This window comes from Sinocyclocheilus rhinocerous, unplaced genomic scaffold (assembly GCF_001515625.1).
Source record: "Sinocyclocheilus rhinocerous isolate Xijiao unplaced genomic scaffold, SAMN03320098_v1.1 scaffold387, whole genome shotgun sequence".
NCBI classification, from domain to species: domain Eukaryota; kingdom Metazoa; phylum Chordata; class Actinopteri; order Cypriniformes; family Cyprinidae; genus Sinocyclocheilus; species Sinocyclocheilus rhinocerous.
The window spans coordinates 2,186,634-2,209,759 of record NW_015651557.1 but is presented as its reverse complement, the minus strand read 5'-3'; the positions used below and the strand labels follow the sequence as shown (position 1 = coordinate 2,209,759).

Below are 23,126 nucleotides of genomic sequence, written 5' to 3'. Positions count from 1 at the left end.
ATGCTATATATGACTAGCTACTTAGTGACATAACATAATACAGCTAAGAATAAATTAATTTGACCTCATACATTAAAATCAATTACTAGTTCTGTTTTGTTTAGCTATACACACGCTGTTTTAAAAAAAAAAAATTTTTATAACAAAAACAGTATTTGCGCTACAGCTGATTTTATTGAACAGGCCCAAACGATATCATTTTGTAAGCGCAGTAACTTTCCTCCCATTACTACCTATGTAGCGTATGATTTCAGACCTGTTGTAATATTATTTTCATGCACAGGAGACTACAGGAGAAAAGACAAACAATGGCATACATTACAGACTGCAACTTCTCTACAGCAACGGTAAGACATGCTCCTATTTGCGCGCGACGCTTTCATTGATCGTGATTTGCAATTCATTGCACTGAAATAGCAACAGTAGCAGGTGCTGTCATTAGAGATCTCAATTTGACGAAGATTGGCAGTGATTTAAATCAATAATTGAACCGATCGAGACTGTTTCTGTCTGAACAATTAAGCGCAATCAGTGATTGACTCCTCGACACCAACTCATTTTACTTTCTTCAAATCAAAGCATGGCTCTTCACAATGAATCAGTTTGATTTTAAAGCATTAATAATTCACTCAAGGTTTAAATCAATTAGAAACCCATTTCCAACCACGCGGTATTAATAGTTAATGTGTTTTTCTTGGAGGGAGTGTGAATTGATCGTGTTCATTAGTGTGTAATCTGACAGCCTGTCTATCATTTGTCATCTGGTCAGTTTCTAAATAAACCAGCTGTTAGTTCTGCCACCTCTCAAGCATATTGCGCACAGTGCTTTTGTAAACGTTTTCATCACTAGTTTCCATCGCAATAATTTCTGTCATTTTGAGTTTTGATTTTATTCATCAGTATTACAATTCAAAGTCGTTGAAAAGCAACGGCAAGTCGTGACTTTGGCACCATTTAGATTTGAATTTAAATAATTAAACTATATTCATTTTTTAAATTCAGTGTGTTTTCATAAAGAATTAACCATATAAATTAGTAATTAGAAAGTAGTATATAAACTGTTAATTATGATATGTTACATGGGCAGGTTTAAAGTTATAATTAGGCTATAAATTTTTTCCATCACAAAATATCTTCTCTAAAAAAATAATAGTTATTTAGTTCATGTATATCTTCCTCTATAAATATAGTATACGAAAATACTTTGTTTGACATATATGGCATATATTGTTAATTTAATATGTGGACATATTACAATACAATTAGGCTTGTGTTATTTCAGGAGCATTATGCTTGGTGCAATTACAGTGCAATGCAATGGCCGATTTAGAGATAATGAATGTGAATGTGTTTGTGGAAAATGTAATGAAAAGCACGTGCTGATGTCAAGTTTCTGTGTGTTCCAGGCATCAGAACAGAGCAGGATTTTTATGTAAGGCTAATTGACTCCATGACTAAACAGGTAAGGGTTCATCTCGTCCCGTGCACCACCATCTGCGCATGTCACCAGAGGCTAATTCATACATGTTGGGGCATGCATACATACTGTTTGTGCCCCATACAGATGAATCTCACAGCGGAGAGCATGCGTGTCTCCCAGGGGCAGTGTCACATTTTTACATGCATCATTGGATGTCCTATGGCCTCTTTTGGACTTTTTGTGCTCGACGGTTTGAAAGTTTGTTTGGTGTTTAACTGTGCGGCAAAGAGTGTATTTTTAGGGCACCCATATATTTTTTTTCCGGATTTTTCTTATCAGTTTTTTTTTTTTTTGCTACACTTGCATAGCTCTTTCTAGCCTTTTCGTGAACATGTTTGTGTTTCCCGTTGGTGTGGTTCACATGTCATGCTCGGCTGCTTTCTTCTGAACTCTTGCTTGTTTCATTTCTAGTATGTACAATATGGCAGATCTACATTATTAGTGTTGCCTGTTTCCTGTTTCCTGTTTGATTTTATCTGTCACCGAAGACACGTGTGGCCCTGGGCTAGTGTCTGGATGTTTTTTTTTTTTTCTGACCTTGGATCAGCCCTAATTAGCATGTCATGGGAATTAGCGATTAGCAAAGAGAAACATATCCGTGTTTATTAGCCGCCTGCTGCAAACTGAGAAAGGCTCCACGCTAGGCTCTTTACACTTCGCTAACGGTCGCTAACTTACCTGCGGGCGGCAGCTCCCTCTCCCTCCCGCCTAAGTTGCGTGGCGGGAAACATCAAAGCGCATTAAACCCCAGTAGCTGCCACTTTGACAGCGCTAGTCTGGCAGTAGGTAGAAGAGCTGTTGTTTCCTAACTATCTGCTTTGCTGCATTTCGTGGGAGGACATGGCACTTTTGAGCGAAGTGTCGCTAGAGCGCTGTTTATCAGTGTCAAGTTAAAAAATAATCACCCAGACGCCTCGGCTTCCCCCTCACAAATCTTTTGTAGTTGTTTGCCGGCAGTTTTCATGTCAGTGTTCTCGGAATATATTTAGCACTTGTATTCATTATTTTCACGTAGGTATTACAACACGTGTAATAGAAGTCACAAGGAATGAGATTGCGATCCCCTTTGCTGCCGCATTGTGTGCGGGAAGCTTTCAGATGTGAAGACAACCTATGGTTAAATCACTCGCTAAAGGGATCCGCTTAGAACTACACTTAAAGATTGGGGAACATGTGTAACGGCAGTCGGAGGATATCAAATCCCCTTCTCCAACGACAAGACAGCTAGTTACCTTGTAACAGCTCAAAAAGCACTGTAGCGAGTGATATATTTACCGCGCCAACAGCTCGGTCGGCTGTTGTCTTTGATTTCCTCAGGTGAATGAGAGCGAGAGAGAGTTCGGGATCAGATGTGGTTTCGCTCTGGGGCAGTCAGACCTGTTGACAGGGTGAAATGAGACCTGGCCACAGGACAGCTACAGGTGTCTCGGCCCATGTTGCGGCTCGGGCTAAAAACAAGCTTTCAGATTGAAGAGTAGACACTCTTGAGAAGTAAGTGCGGATGTTACTCCGCTGGCAGTCGTTATCGGGTTACAGACGACCTGAGTAATCTTTTGTGATGTTCGATATCCCCGTCGGCCTTCTGTAATCACTCAGAAGCGGCCGTGAGATGCTAGTTATTGGGCTGTGGAGTGAGTTAAGGTGCGACAGTAATGACATTTCGCAGGCCGAAAGGTCCATTCTCCGTCAACGACGTATGACGCACAGCTCACACAGAAAGTCACTTTCAAACCAAGCAGTTTTCTCATCGAGTTAAGGTGCGACAGTAATGACATTTCGCAGGCCGAAAGGTCCATTCTCCGTCGTCAACGACGTATGACGCACAGCTCACACAGAAAGTCACTTTCAAACCAAGCAGTTTTCTCATGACCTTTGTGCGAAATTCCCAATCGCATGGATTCCTGGCCGAATCACTGAACACAGAGCGCAGCGCTGATTCAAATTTGTTAGCAAAACTGTTACTTTCTAAGTGGCTGTGGGAACAAGTGCTAATCACAGAGGCTGCTACAGTGTTTCGTAATACTAGCAAGGCTAAAACACTTACACTCAAAACAGCTAAAGCAGCTTTAGCTTGGACTGTAATTAGTGTCCAGATTTGCTGTTATACTGCGGGTACAGAGCTTATTATTCTGTGGCCAGACTCATTTACTCCTGCAACTGCGCAACAGTTACGCTTGTTATTTTGGTAGTTACTGTCACAGGCAAATTATTAGATTCAGCAGATGCCGTAAACATCTCAGTGTTTTACATTTCAAGCTATAGTGCTAATTTACTGCATCTGTTGTTTTAGCAGTCGCCTAGCGGTTAGCATATGTGCTCCGAATCTGACATGCTGAGCTGTAGCGCATTTGTTGTTTTGTATTGTTTTGTTTTTCATGCTTTTAACATGTATTTAACCCAGAATACTTGAGTTTAGGCGGCTGAGGGAAGAATACTTCACATACTAAGATTCTAGCATGCTAATTCAAGGAATAGTAACGTGTGTTAAGTGCAAACCCCGCCCCGCAGTTTTCATTGGTCAGCTCAATCACTTGGTCACCTGTCAAGAAAAGTTTAGAATTCATGGATTGAGTTCAGAGTTCAGAAACATCACAAATGGTTCAGATTACGACAAGCAGTAATGTTTTTTATCATGATGTGCTATCGAGGCTATACCAAGGTTAACGTTAGGCGTTAGTATTTGTGTAGACAGTAAATACTGTGATTGACGTGACCAATGAAATCTTTAGAACTGGCAGTGGGGCGGGATTTGCACTTGACAGGTTTGGCGAAAATAGTCACACCTTTATACTGGGATTGTAACTCATAATGGTGCACAAGAAGGAGCTGGGGACGTGGGGGACTTATAGGTGTGAGTTTGACAGTTAAAACTGTGATCAGCAGATTCAACGCCGACACATCTGACAAACATAGCGCAGAGACAGCAGACCTCCCACGTTCCTCCCTCATCTATCCTACTTTTCCTTTTCCTCTCTCATTACCTCCTGGATTGTTTCTGTATTTAAGATGCAGTGCGAGATGTTCGTTGTTTAGCTTGAGCTAACTTGAGCTTGAGCTAAACTTAACCAGTGAGTCAGACCACGCCCTCTCTCCAAAACCCCGCCCTCCAAAGGCAGATCAAATGCAAAATGCATTGCGATTGGCTTGGCAATACACATTTCTTTTCACGTGGCTTTATCACTCTTTTAACCCATCCACTCCACAACTCTCTTCTTTTCAGCCTTGTTTTGTTCCCTGCTCTCCTGCTCAAATTCTCGCACCGTCTAGAAGTCCCTCAGATGTCGGTTAGCTGTCTCTAGAAACCCTGCGTCTATTCTCCTGTCTGTCTGCCTGCCCAACTCTTGCTCTCTCTTCCGCTTCTCTTGTTTCTCAGGCTTTATGTCTGAACAGCTGATCAGGGGTGGGGTGGGATACTTATTCGTCTATGTGAACGCTTCTGTGTGTGTGGGAGAACAAAGAGTGGAATCACTGCCAAGACAGCACCTCTTTAAAGGTAGCGCAGTGGCCTGGGAAAAAAGGCAGCCGTGTTCTTAATGGCATGCTAACAGATGATGCCAACTGTGTAGGAAGTAGGTTTCCATGTATTTATAGCGTCTTGTTTACTTGCCTTCGATTTCAGCCGTCACATCAAAACCAGTGAGGAAAACGCTGGATGAAATATGAAAAGTGTGCTTGGCGAGATGAAATATGTATTACAAGGCATATGAATGTTGCATGCTTATTAATGTGCCCTTCTCGCACTTTGGCACGCAGTTAAAGCTGCCCTAAATATCACACTTGTAACATTAACATAGGGTAATGTTTTACGCGCCACCTTTGCACATTCGATGTTCCTTCTAAATCAAAAAGAATCTATTTCCTGCGTTTATCACAGCACTTCCTGTTCTTTGATCGCAGTAAAAGCAGCCAAGGCCTTTAAAAGTTATCAAGATGGCACACTTTAAGAGCCGGTAACCTAAAATTTCCCTTTTGAGAGCGCTTAATACAAACAAAATATACAAAGACTAATTCATCTTTATATGAGTCGCTTCCATTTGTATGACTGGAGGAATTTGTGACTCTACAGGCAAAGCATTGTGTTTCATTCACTGGACAATTTTGAGATTTTGAGACTATTAAACTTCCATAACAAAAGTCTTGTTTAAGACTAGTGGAAAGAAATATTCAAATTACACATTTAAGTGTTTATTTTTATTACACTTTCATCTGTAGGTTTCAATTACAATATCTTTAAATATATTTTTCTTTCTGAGCCAGAAATCTCGACTTCAGCAGCACTTGCATACACCTTTACTGTTTGTTTATATCATTTGCTTGATTTATATAACATTTTATTACTAAAAAGATTTTTTTTTCTATTTCCCTGGCTGTTGAAAATATGATATGGTTCATAAAGTGACAAAAAGAGAGATCCTCTCTGTGAAAGCCTGTACCTGAAATATATAAATAAATAAATAAATAAATATTCAGATTTTGGCTATATCCAATATTACGATTTCTGTTTTGCAAATGTATGCAAATTAGTGTATATTTAATTAGACATTTCCTCATTTGCATATTAAAAAAAATTCAGAAAACTTGTAATACAAAACAATAAATTTTAATGTATTGTGATTTTTAATCTATTCAACTGTTTTTTTGCTTTGACAAAAGCAGGATAAAAAAAAAAAAACATGAAATGTTATTATGTGAGAAAAAAAAACAATAATGTGCATTCATTAAATACGTTGGGTAAATGGTTGACTTTAATGGCGGGATACTACCCGAATTACATTTTATAACAGATTCATAATATTTTATTAAGGCATTAAAGCAAGTGGAAGAATACCGCTGTTCCCGAGCACAGCTCAGCCAGAATGGGCGAAGATAGATTTGGTGTTTATAGATAGAAATATGAAGCAGGTCGTTGGGCTGGCAGACAGTGATGCATGCTGTGTACTTCTAGAAGACCTTGGCCCCCATTCCCTCAAAGTGAAAGAAAACCATCTGAACAAATGCTCCGAGCTTGCCAACTCCAGCACTGGCTGTAACAATATCGCTTTCAGTGCCTTTGTATAATGTAAAGTACATCTGAAAGACATCAAACAATGAGCCAATGTATCGTCTGTCTCTGGATATTTCTCCTGTCAAATGACCCTTTTCTTGGTAGATAGAACTTTGCGTCAGTGTTTTTTTCCCAGTTAAGGTCAATGTGACAAACTTTTTTGATGCTGGACAGGCTTGCTGAATTACACCTCCGTTACATGGCAGAGAGTAATGACTGTGCGTAACGGGACAGATTTGCTGCCAGTCGGTATGCCTACGAACGAGATCCCAGAATCTTAGCAAGGTGACACGCTTGGCGTAGTCAAACGCGGCACTGTTCGGAATGGCATACCATGTCCAACATTCAGCTCGGGGAGGAGGGGGGACACACAAGGCTTTGCCAGCCTGGCAGCGCTGTGTTTTGTGTTAAGGAGGGGTGAGAGCAAAGCCGAGAAAATTTGGGAGAAAATTGGGGGGCTGTACCAGATGGTGCACCGTGCTCCAGTCTGGCATCCCAACTGCTCTCTCGCACCCACCTCCTCCAGCCTCCTGCCTCCCCCCACCGCCCCTGTGCCACACGCCACTGATGGTTTGGCACGTCACATGCTAGCGTAGGTAGTATGCCAGTGAGCGCATAGGCACTTCACATTTCAATACCCATGAGTGAGAGATGCAAAAATGAAAGAAAAAGATGAGCGAGTGAGTGAATCGAAGAGATTAATACTGTCATATGAAACAGTAATATTGTGAAACATAAAATAACTGTTTTCCATTTGAATATATTTCCCCTCGTAATTTATTCCTGTGACATTAAATCTGAATTTTCAGCATCAGTCCTCAGTGTTACATGATCCTTCAGAAATCATTCTAATATGATGACAGAAGTAAATTTGTGAACAGTATTTATTGTTGACTTTCAGCTGTATTGTTTTTGATGAATATGTTTTCCCTTAGCCATAGGAATCACTGTCATTACCTCTCCCGCTTGTTAGAATCTGAGCAACCAGTTACGTTTCGTATCATCTCCTCCACCTACAACAGGTGTTCTTCGGCTTGTTACCCATCCCTCAAATCGTTCGGACTATTGTACATCCCAGCCTCTACCACGTTACCCCACCTCATCCCCAAGCCCTGTAGGGAGAGTAAATACCTGAGCGAGAAGTGAAACAATGAGCTCTTCTTATTGGAGCACCTTCATTTCTCACCTTCTGTTTTCCTTTACGTAATGAGCCACGTGTGGAGCCAGAGCTCTGGACAGCCTGTACAGAAATATTGGAACCGCTTAGATGATTCCCCACGACACATACTGATATTTATTAAATACAACCAGGCCAACAGGCTTTAAAGGCAGAATTATGCCTCCTCGCAGCGTGTTTCTCAAGTGGAATTGGCTTGAATGTGAGGGTGGATAATGTTTTTTTTGGGATGTTGTGTGGTCAGTGTCAACTTTCTGAAATATATATTTGGAAACATCTTCATATGTAATATGCTTCATTTAATTTTGATTTCCTAAAATGTTAAATAAAGCCCAAAGTCCAAACACTGACTTTTCCCCCCTCTCTGTTCAAAGGCCATCATATATGAAGGTCAGGACAAGAATCCGGAGATGTGCCGTGTGCTCCTGACTCATGAAATCATGTGCAGGTGAGACTTTTTCCATTACACTTTGTCCCAACCAGGTGCGATGCGACAAGTTTCTAAGTGATTCGTATGTCCTGCTGAAAATGCTGCGTGACATGGCACAATCACAGCAAATCAGAACATATTTCATATTTAAAAACCCCATCAAACTGTATAACACATTTTTTTAAATGATAATTATAAATAACAATTCAGTTCATTCCACTGGCTGAAAGAACTTCTATCTTTCTGTCGCTCGGCTAATGTCCGTCCCGTGCACTGAACGCTCTCTCCTCCACATCATGAGTAGACACGCCCCTTACTGCTGATTGGCTACAAGTTTGTTTGGCAACAAGAAATGATATAATCCTGCAAACAAAATCATTCAAGTCATTAATATTAAGTCATTCCTATTTTTAGTCCAGGACTGTAAATGTTTAAACATCAACTCTAAAGTTGCTATTTGGGAGTACACTAGCTAATAAACATGGACCGCCGCAAAAAGTCCCGAGACTTGCTACTGCCAATACATCAACAACATGCTGCTGTGAGCATGTAAGAAATTTTGCTGCTGCAAAAATAACATACATTAAATAACCCCATATAGCATACATGAATCACCTCGTAGCAGATCTATACAGGTGGAGCTGGGGAAGGTGGCGGGTTTCTGAAGCAAGCTGCACTGCTACAGCAAGCACTAGTCATATATTTGCATGTTGAGCAGCGAGCTCATTGGCTACCGATACAGGAGAGAACCAATCAGCTGTGCCATGTGATAATGATGTCATTAGGTCAGATTGAGTTAGACCTATCGGACTGCGCCATCTAGAGTTTCATGCCAGAACTCTGTATTTGGAATGAGTAGTATGTCCGAATTCACAGTACTCATAAAACTGTAGGCAAAAAGTACCTGGAAATTTCCACTGAGGTTCTGAAATACGCATCTGATGGATGCTTTACTATCCCATGAGGCCACAGGAGACGAGTTGCGAATGATAGTGAAGAGACGCAACTGGCACTCTGAGTCACATGACAGATAGTACATCTGGATTTCATTCATACTACATATGTTCATGCTATGCAGAACATTCTTTTCTAACATTTGCAAAGTTATGCGATTTCGGACACAGCTTTAGATTTTGATTTCATGGGGTATTTTATATTCAGGGATGTTGAACCAATGAGATTTCGCTCTGTGACCATCAAAACGTCCTGCTGCTTGTCACTTTACTCTGTTGCCCGGGACACTCTAGTGCTGTATTCTGTCTCAATTCATACTAATACTATCCAGGTCAAATTCACAAACCCCTAGTGAACAATAGAGAGATAAAAAAACAAGTAGAAGATGACTTTTTCTATCAAATGCTATGTATTTAATTAACATCCAAAGATGAATTTGCTTAAAAGTAGGTTGTGATGATCGACTCGCGCCTATTTTTAGTGGTATTTTAACAGTGCCGCCCACCCTTGTAACCCCCCTCCCCCCATGAATATCACCCTGATGCCTGGTTAATTAGGACAAGCAGAAACTCATTACTCAATCTGAAATATCAGTCTGCTCCGTTAACAAATGTGCCCTGGCTCACGTGGCATCTATGAAATATATGCCAGGTTTTACCAGCAACGCATCACGCAACTTAAAGGTGTTATATATGCACTTTCGCAATAAAAAAGAACCAGATTCTTTTTTTTTTTTTACTGTTAGAACTGACAGCAAATGTATACACAAACTGATGTAGTCTTCACCCCCCACCTGCCAAATCAGCATTGATAGGCAATCGTGTATGTGTGCGTGCGATAGCTTGTATGTGTACCTTCAAATGCTGCCGCAATTATAAGCAGAAAATTAGGCTGTTCACCATTAATCAGCTCCACTAATTGCCACGCACCACCATTAGCCATATGGTGCCATGCCAGCTTGCAAGTACGGGACAAAAGTGCTTATTCCTATCATTTTAACAACCTAGGGGGAGAAAAAAAAAACAGGGAATGTGTTTCAGGATGTTGTTTGTCGTGAAACTGGCCAAAATTGTTCTTCTAAAGACTAAAGTTGTCATAACACAAATCCAATGTCATGAATCAAAGGAATCATGGAAAGGAAACATATGTTGGAGGCGTGTGATGGTAGCCACGTTCCAACGTTGACAGAGCCGACTACATCCTGCTAATTAGATGAGCCCATTTAGACATTTCTTCAAAAGCCGCATCAGGAAGGAAGCGTTAAGATCTAAGATGCGATTTCCTTTGGGTGTCCTACGGGACGATCTTGAAGAGGATCAGGAAAAAGATTATAACCTTCCCAACCTCCCAATAAGCTAATATAGGCATGCAATAATTACTTGCAGTTGTATTTGCTAAGGCAAGTGCTTATTATTTTTTCATACTTAGTGATAAGTGTTTTTTCAAATATATAAACTCTATAAGTGCAATATAAGTGCTACTGACCTCAAATAACTTATTTTTGATAACCACATGAAGTAGCAATGTGATAATAGGCTCAATATTGTGTCAGGTTTTTTAAAATTTATTTTTGTTTTGTCCAGATCTATTAATTCATTAAAAAATATATAAAAAATGCAACACATATATGCAATGACTTTAATACGCATATTTCTTTGATGAGCATGTTTTAATGTAATTTTATTTAATTTTTTATTTTAAACTGGAGACAGAACTGCTTGGCTGGTTATTAATATATATATATAACAAAAAAAATTGTCATGTGGTGCAACCAACATGCAGCGAGTACGCCTTGAAGACCTTTATGGCTGTGTTAAGGTCAATAAGTCTTTTAAAATATAGGATATTTTAATCTTTTTATCACAAGTCATTGTTATAATAGGTTATAAAATGTCATGTAGTGTAGCTCCTCAAAACAATTATATTTATGAATTAATAATCCATGATGTTTGTATATTTTAAATATTTTTCAAGGTAAAAAATTATCTACAACAATATTTATTACATATTTATTTATATATATATATATTTTGAAAGTTGTGTACACGCATTAAAGGTTTAGGAAAATATGTTATTACTTTTTACTTGATGGTTATATCACACAGCATTTTTGGTCGTTACATTTAATCCTTTGTTGTAAAAAATAATTGCTGCGATTGGTTATCACAACTTACAATTCAACATTGGAATAAGTAATAATGTGTTGTTTCAACTTAAAGTGTTTATGCTTGATGTAAAATTATGTTTAGTTTAGTTAGATTGGATATCTAAAAAAACAAAACAGTAAATTTGAAGTTGTTATAACTAAATGTAGCAATTTTTTGCAGTGTGTAAACATTTTTCAAAACCAAATGAGAACAACATGAATACTGACCCATCATAGACCAATTAACCATAAAAAAAATGCAAAAGAAATGCACTCTCAACCACCATAAGAAAAATGTAGTTAACAATATTTATCTTTAATTGTTTTGAATGTGTATCTATAAACTTGAATGCTCAAGGTTCGGTGTATCAGGAGCTAAATTGTGTCTCCCATGGGCGCTGCCGGATTTGATCATTAGGCTCCCACAAATCTTCTTCCTGCACTGTATAAACACACACACACACACACACACTCAACCACCCACAACACTCTTGCATCGTGCCGGCGAGTTTTGCATTAAAAAAAATGTAGTTAACAATATTTCTTTATAATTGTTTTGAATGTGTATCTATAAATTTGAATGCTCAAGGTTTTGTGTATCAGGAGCTAAACCATGTCTCCCATGGGCGCTGCCGGATTTGATCATTAGGCTCCTACAAATCTTCTTCCTGCACTGTATAAATACACACACACACACAGAGGCACTGCAATCGTTCGTTCCAGTCCTTTGGGAGGACACTGACCTAGTTGAGGAAGCCTTGCAGAAGGAGGGGCGAGAGAGATAGAGATGTAGATGTAGATAGAGGGAGAGAGAGAGAGAGAGATTTTAGTCTTCTATTCATGATGAGTTTCTAAAGAAAGACATTCATCATGCATACCTGAAGAAGGCTCCGTATTATTCAAATATTCAGTTATATATATATTTTTGAAAGGTGTGTACACATACTTGCATAAATGGTTTACGGAAAATGTTATTACTTTTTACTTGATGGTTATATCACAACATTTTTATAGTCATTATATTTAAACCTTTGTTGACAATGGTGCACTGTAAAATTGATTGCTGCGATTAGTTATCGTAACTTAAAATTCAACATTACAATAAGTAATAATGTGTTGTTTCAACTAAAAGTGTTCATGCTTGACTTACAATTATGAGTTTAGTTTAGTTAGGTTGGATATCTCAACAAAAGCAGTAAGTTTTAAGTTGTTAAAACTAAATGTAGCGAAATTTTTTTGCAGTGTGTAAACGTTTTCAAAACCATATAAGACCAACATGAATATTGACCCAACACTGACCCATTAACCACACAAAACTATATAACAACGCAATCTCAACCACCCACAACACTCTTGCATCGTGCCGGCGAGTTTTGCATTAAAAAAAATGTAGTTAACAATATTTCTTTATAATTGTTTTGAATGTGTATCTATAAATTTGAATGCTCAAGGTTTTGTGTATCAGGAGCTAAACCATGTCTCCCATGGGCGCTGCCGGATTTGATCATTAGGCTCCTACAAATCTTCTTCCTGCACTGTATAAATACACACACACACACAGAGGCACTGCAATCCCTTGTTCCAGTCCTTTGGGAGGACACTGACCTAGTTGAGGAAGCCTTGCAGAAGGAGGGGCGAGAGAGATAGAGATGTAGATGTAGATAGAGGGAGAGAGAGAGAGAGAGATTTTAGTCTTCTATTCATGATGAGTTTCTAAAGAAAGACATTCATCATGCATACCTGAAGAAGTGTATTATATAAATCACATACACACGGTTCCTCATGAATAAGCATAGTACATCTCATGATACGACCTGAACGTTTGTAGTCCGTGAATGAATGATAAAGTCTATTGATACGTCTAAAAACTGTGTCATTGGAGAAAATAGGGAGCTGGGAATGAGGTAACAAGAGAAACCGTGAGGTGGGAGGGTGGAAGCAGAGAGAGTTGTGGGAGGAAGAAAAACTGAAGGGGGAAAGACAATGCCAGGGGTGTCATGTGACAGTTTTGTCCCCAGCCCTTATTCAGTGTCCTACTGCCATCTGTGCGTTGGAAATGTGATGCCGGTGGTCTCCAAACCGCCGCTGAAGCCCCCCGCACACCTTAAATTCTCCTCTCGTCATTCTGCTAAACCTTCATCACCTATGCAAATGCAGAGAAGGTCTAGCAGTCCCAATTGAAAGTGCTTAACGTGTTAACGTAGCGTTAACAAACTCCAATACACAAGGTGGCGATAGAGTTACAGTTTAGCTTTTAGGTCAACAATTACTAATTGCTTTCTTCATACATGTTATTGTGCAAGATTCATCAGTTAAAATTATTCTGAAGAAAAAAGGTCCTTCATCTATTCAATTTTAAGCCTCTGAAACGACTTTCCTTTTTGAGTGATGTCACCAAGCCCCCGTTTAAACCCCCATCTGACTTTTGAGTTAAATGACTGTTGGATAAAATCTAGTCTAGCTTGCTTATCTAAGCATTTACATTGAGGTTCTAGCATTGAGTATGTTTCTTTGTCAAAGTGTTATACAATAGAATTGTGCATGAAACTTAATGGACAAAATACAAATGCAAAGACATGAAAAATATGACTTGCTAAAATAAAGGTGGTTTCGATTTTACTTACGACATAGGATGTCTGATTTAAACTCATATTTTCTTTTTTTTCAGTCGCTGTTGTGACAAAAAGAGTTGCGGGAACCGCAACGAGACACCCTCGGATCCCGTCATCATCGACAGGTAGGAAACTCTCCCTCATTAACACTTCCTGAAAACATCTGATACTTTCATTGTTATCGTCATGCTGTTTGAGGCTGTGGTTGACGTCGCTTTTGAAGCAGTTCTCAGGACACGCTGGAGTCTTACGGCCGTCACAGTCTGTTGTGTGTGTACGTTTGAGTCACTTGTTAGTTAAATGCTCTGTCATGTTGTTTCTTTTGCTGCTATTTTTTTTTTTCCACCATGTTCTTTTTGTTGTGGGTTGAGGATTGGCTGAGCCCAAACACTTGATATTAATGTGCTTTTTATTGCTGTCTTTGCCTGAGTAAATTACAGGCCTAACGGCTTTAGTCAAAGGCTAGTCTTTGTGTTAAAAGTGTTTAGTGAGTAATTTCTCTTGAGAACATGTTTGACAGTAAACATGTAAGCAATTTAGATAATATCTACATAGTATGTATTTCAAATTGAGATCTGGCCCGGTTCTGGATTATGGTTCCCCCTTAAGAAGTAAAAAAAAGACAGTGTTCTCGGTCTTTTTATTCTGTCTTAATCAAACCCACATGTATAATGGGCCGTGAAACAATAGACGCCAGAGACCCTTGGCCCCCCCTCATCCTCGCTACCCTGTTCTCGCCATCTCTCTCGATCCCCCGGGGCATCGCTTTCTTTCACCTAACATTCGTCTCTTTAAATCCAAAATTAAACCCCTGCATCCTTTATGAATGATGTAATTGTAGTTGTAATAACGTTAGCATTAATGCTAATAGGATTCTTAGCGACGCTAAAGATTTCACAGTCCTTGAGGTAGTGTTTTCATTGCCGTTAATGTTGTTAGCTTCAGGCTAGCTGTGTGCAGTTATGTGTTTTGCAATGTGGAAGCTATTAGCCGACGTCTAAGGGCATTTATTTTGACAGGTCATGGTTCTCATGGGTTGAACAAAACAATCTTTTTCCCATTGTTGCAGCAACTGCTACGCTCCATGAAAATTGCTAAACGTTCCTTTGAGACAATATTTAGGCACACGAGGTGAACAAATCAAGAGCTGCTTAGCCTATTTGAGGAAAGTCAGCACTGAATCACGTTTCATTTGGTCTCGCTAAAAAGGCCCTTGCTGGAATATATGCAGCTTCCCAACTTCCCAAGACCCCCTTTTTTCCATAATCTGCCCGTAACACTGGGAAAGGCCACAAATCAAGGGTATATCTCAGTGAGAATCTATTGCCGAAGGGGGGAAATGACTTGAGTTACACCACATGGAACGGTGTGTAAGAGTTATTGTGTGCAGATGACCAGACTAGGTTGATTTGTGACGTTTGTCAAAAGACCGTTCAGGCTCATTTGTGCAAATTAAACCCCACTGAGAAGAAAAAAAAAATGTTTCCCACGCTGTCAGCTCTCCTGGTTCTGCTCTGCTTGTTTACTTCAGTTTTAGACAGCAGTCAGTAAGGAGCTGGACAGTTGCGGCTGTTCGGTTTCAGCCACTGACCCGTTCCTGCAGAACGGACTCAGGTGTGACTGGAGCTGCTCAGCCGACCGCGCTCGGACACAACAGATCTGCCGCCCCCCTTCATACCTGGCTCACGTGTTTGTGGGTAGCCGACACAGTTTATGCTTCACTTGACCAGAACGGGTCAGAACTCTTGGGAGCCAGCTGTGGCTCCCTTATACACGCTCATGCGCCTTTAAACCTCACTGAGCACACAGGCTCGATATGAACAGGCTGATGAACCTGCTGGAGGATCTCATGTGCATTGGTCCCATGTGCAGTGAAAAGGCCCACTAGAAGGTCTTGGTAACATCGAGGCCATCAAAAACTAAACATGTGTACTACATATAGGAGCGAATCTTCAGGCACCTCATCTTTCAGTTTTGTTTTAGGGAATCATAATAGTTCTCAATTCAGTTTTTGTGCATATATATATATATATATATATATATTATTTGTATTGTCGTGCAATTGTATTTTCTATGTAAATGCATTTATAACACTGTTGTTCTACATTAGAAAGTGTGTAAATGTGCCTTGGCATGGCATATATCCAACCTCTGTGCTATCATTTTAGCATAAAGAAATGTTTCAACTTAGTGTAGCAGATGTTGCTGATTTTTTATATCTGTATTGTTTGTCCTGCATATTTGTTCTTTTTTTAACTACAATTCTGATTATGAATTTTTCTGCACTGATGCAGAATTGTGATGCATTTGTGCTGCAATTTTCCCCTCCCGCACTTAATAATCCTCCCACATATATTTCTTTGCATATAAAATCTTTTTTTTTTTTTTCATAAAGGTGAGTGTTTGGATGTTGTGATCTGATCTGATTGTGTCACTCCTGATCTCTCGTCGCATGTTTCTGCAGCCCAGAGAAATGGGTCATGCAGGAAAGAACAAAAAAAATAAAAATAAAAAGGTGAAAAAAAAGAAGAAAACAATCAAATTTTGGTATGTATTCTTGGCAGCTGCACATTTTCTCACAAGCTCAATGACAGCGTCTCGATTATGACTTATTATTTCTCCTAAATGCGTAACCTAAAGAAAAATAAATCCCAGTTCCGCCTTTTCCCTCTGAGTTATTTAGCTTGGTTAATAAGGGCTCATTAGCGCGCACTTCTTTCAACGAGCCGATTTGATTTCACACCAGTAATTAGTCTGGCTATGGTTAATTCTGCTGGTTTTGCATTGAGAGTGATGCTCTAATTAGATACGCAAAGAACACAGCTAATCCAAATCTGCGTTAAAAACACTAATGAACCCTTTATGCTGTTAAAACAACTAATTTCATATTTACTAAGTTTCAGATTGTAAACAACATCTGTAAACAAACAATAGCCACCCTCGTCATTTATCGAGGAATATATTTGACCGAATTGTCCGACTGCGGGTTGTCGTTAGTTCTTTCGATTTATTCGCACAGGCAGGGGGAATACCACAAATCATAACCGCTCACAGAATTCGTAATGAACTCCACTGGGCGCTTCGATTTACGCCACATGTAAAACGATTCCTTTCATACTTATTTGTCTGGATCGCTTTATTTGTTTTATTTGAACCGCTCCCTCTCGCATTCATGTATGTGTGTGTGTGTGTTAGCTGTATAACATTAGCGACTCCTCAGCCGGGCCATATGTTCCTCTCGGCCTCTCCCTCTCCCGGACTGACCTTTCATCGGCTCTGTAAGATTATTTCCAATACTTTAATCCCATCTCATTGACATGGACACAAAGCACACTGACATCTAATAGACGCCTCCTCACTTTCTCCTTTCTTTAATCACTTTCAGTTCAGGCCCTCCACCCCCACCTTCCTCCACTCCAACCCCTGCAGCCCTGGACGTCTATTGTTCACGTCTCATTTTATTCCAGACCCTCCCGTCTCACTTCGGTTTATGTGCAGGGTGCCAAAAAAGCCTCGGATAAGTAGCCGTGTCCCTAAAATTAGCGTTAGGAGAAACAGTTTTTATTTTTATTCAAAGGGAGCTGTGTACTTGCTTTATGCGACGGACGGTAGCATGTCAATCGAAATCCTTTCCTGTCGGCCCGTTTCAAACATCTCCACTTACCAGCCGCCTATTATATCTGTGATGTTAGATCCTCTGGCGCAGGAGGGGTACAAGAACGGGTGTGTGTTTTCTCGAACGCACCACCAGAAGTTACTTGAACGCTCTGCCGTCGGCTGTTAGGATGTTTCATCTTCCCCTCTCAGAGGAAGTAGTTCTCTATCCACTCTGGGATCGCGAGGGCTCTTGCTCTTGAGGGATGTCAGAAGCTGTCAGAGGGGCCGGCGAAGAATGGAATGCGAAAGTTCCCGTGGATACCGTGGGACTTCCTGTACCCCCAAGACTCGGTTCTCAGCCCCTCTTGGCTGGCCTGACTCTCAGCGCTCAGAGCTCAACATCTGGATCTCTGTTCTCTAACCAAAACAACATTCACAGAGCTGATGGAGGGAAATGGGTCACCATGCCCTTGAAATTTACATTTAATGGCCTGCTGAAAAAGTGCAGCTCTAAGCTAAATGTTCACGGCATGCAGGCAAAATAGATCTCAAACCGCATTAGCTTGCTGTACATGATCATGATTCTTTTTTTAAGAAATATGAAGAAGTACAATTTTTACCTGTTTTTGCCTTAGAGTTAAAAAACTTTTTTTTTTAAATGTATGTATATATATATATATATATATATATATATGTATATATATATATATATAATATAATATAACTTGCTGTGCATGATTATTTTGTAAGAAATATGAAATATGATCAAGTAAAATTTTTACATTATTTTAGGTCTGATGTTGATTTTTGCAAATTTGGACACATTTAGGAATAATTCAGTGTTGATAAAAAATCAAACTATGTGACATTTATTTCAAAGAAAGATAGCCAAAGCACTTTTCAAGCAAAACATTTTACAAAAAGAAGCATGTTAAAGGTGAAGTGTGTAATTTTGGCATACCATATAACAGAAGCCAGTTTTTACCTTAAAAACAAAAAAAAAAACAAACAAAAAAATTAAAATAAAATAAAATAAAATTTAAAAAAATTATATATATATATTTTTTTGTAATTACGACGTTATATCTCACCGTGGCTTGTAACTGTTATTGCACTTTTATTTCTCATAATTGTAACTTAATTTCTCACTAAAATTGGCATTATTTCTGAAAATTTCTGAAAATTGGGTCTATATCTCTCAATTGCGACTTTATTGATCATTCTTGTCCAACACAACCTCATGGCAATTTGTTACTATTTAATATTTTAACAAATTGGTGGCTAATTCATATGATCTCATTTGTATGATTCTAAAATAATGAATTATATTTAAAAACTCCCCCTGACTGGTTATCAAACATTATCATGTTTATAATTCATGTGCTGAACTATACCTGTGGTTACTCCTTTGCGAACTTCATATCGACTCCACTAAAATCCCTTGACTCCTGTTAAAATCTTTGCAGAAATGAAGAATGTTAGTTCGGTGAAAACCATGTCCATCATTTGTTTACAGATGTGTTCTAATGCAAGACATTCATTCAAGTGCCCCTCTAGTGCCCAAATACTTCATGGAGCAATCGTCTGAGAGTTCAGTTCGGACCACACCAGCGGGATACTACTGTGACATTAACGGTTTAATTAGCGCTATATATGACCCAGCACACGATTGTCTCAAATTAGACTGAGGCGACCATTGTTAAATTAATCCAGTCCAGATTGGCCTATTGAAGAAAGAAGAAATGCAAAAAAAAAACCTTTTAGTGGCTAGTGTGAGAAAGAGTGGCAGAAATCAGCAAGGAGTGAAAGGCAGAGGAGAGAAAGAGGCGAATATCCGTGGCTTGTTCGAATGCGTCTGCTTGTCAGTGTAGCGCTGTGAGGTTCCTCATGCTTTCTCAGTGCCAGCTCTTTGTGACAGCCTGCGTGTGGCCCACTTAATCCCAGCCAGGAAAGACGATAATAACAGTGTCGCCCTCTACCTCTCCAAGTTAATATACGGTTAACGACTTCTAGTTCACTGCTGAAAATCCTATCATGCGCCTGGATGACCCCTAAAGCGGCGTGCGCGTTTGTCTGCGTGTCTCAACTTACTCACTAAAACATCAGCTCACTTTCTTTCTTTCACTGTCTTTTCTTCCTTCTTGCTGTTCGATGCTGTTTTATTTGGTTTCTACTGAGCAAATCTTTTGAGTTTTGCCGGTGAGATATCACTTCCTTGCATTGCGCAAAAGTTAACGGTAGCAGTTGTGTGTCCCCTCAGAATGCTCGTCTCCCTCACTGCCTCGAACAGAGGATTGAGTGTGTGTGAGAGCTGTCAATCAAGCTGTCTGGATTCAGCTGTCAATCAGTCAGCCTCTTTAGCTTTCCTATTAGCATCTGAGTTAGAGGAACAGATTTTAGGTGGCTCATTAACCCTGGCTTTAGTTCATGTTGTATCTTATAAGTGAGTTTAAGTGTACTGTACAGTTTTGCCGGTGAGATATCACTTCCTTGCATTGCGCAAAAGTTAACGGTAGCAGTTGTGTGTCCCCTCAGAATGCTCGTCTCCCTCACTGCCTCGAACAGAGGATTGAGTGTGTGTGAGAGCTGTCAATCAAGCTGTCTGGATTCAGCTGTCAATCAGTCAGCCTCTGTAGCTTTCCTATTAGCATCTGAGTTAGAGGAACAGATTTTAGGTGGCTCATTAACCCTGGCTTTAGTCCATGTTGTATCTTATAAGTGAGTTTAAGTGTACTGTACTTCTAGAATTTTGCAGTTAACTATTTTTAAAGCGGCATGAATGAGATCAGGTCAAGTTCTTATTTGAAAATCTGCGACTGACAGCAGATCTCAGCTTTTCTGTGAGAGACAGATGTTTGAAATTCATTCTCAGAGATTTGTGTTATTCCAGATAGTGTGTTGATCTCATGTTGCACTGGGAATGGTTGTTTACCGTGGTATGGTGTTCTGTGTGTTTGTGTGAGTGTGTGAACATCGGAGCTCTGATGATCAGGGCTTCCTGCTAAATGAGATTTTGACCTGAGCTCATGATGGCAGACAGGATGGACCACTCCTAAGGCATTGATGTCACTTCCTTCTTTCTGCTACTCGTTTGCAGGTGCAAACGAAAAAAGTGTGAGAGACATGCAGCTTGTTGTCAACATGTTTTTCCATATAATGATATTTTAATTAGATTTCTAACTCTGTAGGTGGCAATTATTCCTCTGACATTCATTTACAGTCTATTTACGTCTTTTTACTTTATTTACTAAAATAAAAGTGTTTGTATTGCATGCATAATTCTATTTTAAAAATAGCTTGTGAAACTATGCATTATGCATGCAACAATTAATGATTCAGACAAAAGTATGTTACATTGTTGTCACATGACCTAGAATGTTGCATACTTAATTCAACAAGTTGCGTACGGTTATCATATTGCATTTTATGATATTTTATGATATATGATATCTGGCAGACATATTAGAAAAAGAAAAAAAAACTGTACTTTTTTAAATAAATAAATGATGTATATTGTTTAAAGATATTAATATATTAAAGAATGATGTAATTATTTTTTATTTAAAATATAATAAATATTACGTATATTTGATATTATAGAATTTAGTTTAAATTTCAATTTAATACATTTAATTTTAATTTCCTCTACTGAGTCAAACTTGGCACCCTTGTTTGTTTTGCATCGCAGAATTATACTACTAAATCTATAAGCTACTTATTATTCAATTATTCTATACAGACTAAAAACACTACCCCATGATTCAGAGCAGTAGTTTAGACTTCTGCTTAGTTTGATGTTGGGGCCAATCTGGACCGGAGCCTCTCTGCTGGTCTTCCCCCTCTAGCATGTGGGTGGCTGTATTTATTCAATGTGAATTTTAGGGACTGTAACTGAATAATTTATTAATGTATAATGTATGGGATCCGCAAGCTCTCTGTATCCCCGCTGTGTTTTGAGTGTCTCCTTAGCTGGGATCCCCCTGTGCTTGGGGCCCATTGTTGTGTTTCGATTCCACTTCCTGTGGGGAAAGGTCACCCGTGGCTCTGAGAGAGAGAGAGAGAGAGAGCAGTGAATTATTCATGCCATTGACTTTGTGTCAGAGAGAAAGAGAAAAAAAAAAAAACTGAGAAAGAGAGAGAGGAAGAACTGAAGATGTTTTATTCATTTATCCTATTTTGAATCCATTTTTGCACCTTCCATCATTAGAAAGCTCAACATTTACATTTGATGCTAATTCACGATAGGCCCCCAGATTCCACCCGAGCATAATTCTCACACAATATAACTTTTTTCACTCATTTTTAGAAATTCAGCTATAATATGACAAACTTGTAATCTGTTCTGTTCCTTGACATTGAAGATTACAACATCCAAAGTAAAGCAGTTTTGAATGGCTTGTTTGTGAATTAACTGCCATAAAAACAAACCAAACCCAGTACCTTTACATTTGCACCTAGTGTTTCTCTGCGGTGGGCCTAACCAAGTGCCCTGAGGCGGTGTTTAAAGGGGCGGCACGCACACACACACTACTCCTGAGCCAACCTCTTGGAGCTATAAGGACTGGAATTGAAGTAGCGTTAGGGAGAAATGGCCTTGCCCCGGGATATGATGCACACAGATGTGTCCCTGTGTCCCTGTGCGTAACCAGCCCCCCATTATGCACTGGGCAATCAGCCCACTAGAACAGGCAGGGTGGAAAGGGCGGTATGTGTGAAATGTCAGGTTTAACTTTATCTTTGTCTACAAAACTAATTTTATAGATTTTTCTTTTTTTTACATATTTTTTTGTTTATCATGTTTTATAGACATGTAGCATGAAATACCTTGGAGTACCATGTACTGTAAATACCAGGGGGCCAGGGTTTGGCTGGATAGTGTTAACAGTTAAATCCTCAGTTCTAACCATTTTGCATCAAGTAAACTGACCATCCTTTGATGGCTATTCAAAGAAAGCAACATACGTTATTTATGTTATATATATATATATATGTTATATAACATTTTTTTATGTTATTGTAGCAGCTATTGACTTTGTTTTAGAGGGCTTTTAAAAGCTTCAGGTTGTACAATGTCATGTGGTGTGACTCCCCCAAAAAGTATTGATATTTATGAATTAATAACTTAATTATATTTGTAAAACTGCCTTTTACATTGAAAAAAAAAAACTATAAAGTGTATAATATGTCAATTTACCTTGATGGATACACCACGTACAATTTTAATAGTCTTTAAATTGAATGGTATCAAAGTTTTTGAAAATCAGCATGAATATAAAGAATACATCGAACTTGGCATATATATATATATATATATATATATATAATGCATAATTTCAGTTAGGGTGAAGAAAAGCTTTTGGCTTCTCTCCTGAGGCCACAAGAGGGCGCATCAAGCAAAATATTACTAATGCATGTTTATTCAAAGCATAAGATAACATGACTATCTGTGGAAAAAAGTGCATAATGTTTAAAATAATGTTTATAAATAAATTATAATTAATTAAGTTGCCTAAACAACTATAAACAAAACAGCATCATGTATGTATGTATGCATAGTTTAATACAAAGGGCGAAAAGCCAATCACACAGAGTACATTTCTCATTTAAAACATGAGATGCAGTGGGATGGAGGAAAAAAACCCGCCATAAAGTCTCGATATATGTTTTTTTCAAAGTCTTGCATTAA

General features: G+C 39.0%; 1 protein-coding gene across 4 annotated transcripts in view; it reads left to right on the top strand.

Annotated features, from left to right (window-relative positions):
• Positions 1 to 23,126, top strand: part of ebf1b (EBF transcription factor 1b) — a 139,457-nt gene that overhangs the window by 1,741 nt on the left and 114,590 nt on the right. For all 4 annotated transcript variants that reach the window (XM_016518632.1, XM_016518633.1, XM_016518630.1 and 1 more), the window contains exons 3-6: positions 284 to 347; positions 1,407 to 1,462; positions 8,076 to 8,149; positions 13,900 to 13,968. In XM_016518632.1, coding sequence (XP_016374118.1) covers positions 284 to 347; positions 1,407 to 1,462; positions 8,076 to 8,149; positions 13,900 to 13,968 — 263 coding nt within the window. The remainder of the gene's footprint in view (positions 1 to 283; positions 348 to 1,406; positions 1,463 to 8,075; positions 8,150 to 13,899; positions 13,969 to 23,126) is intronic.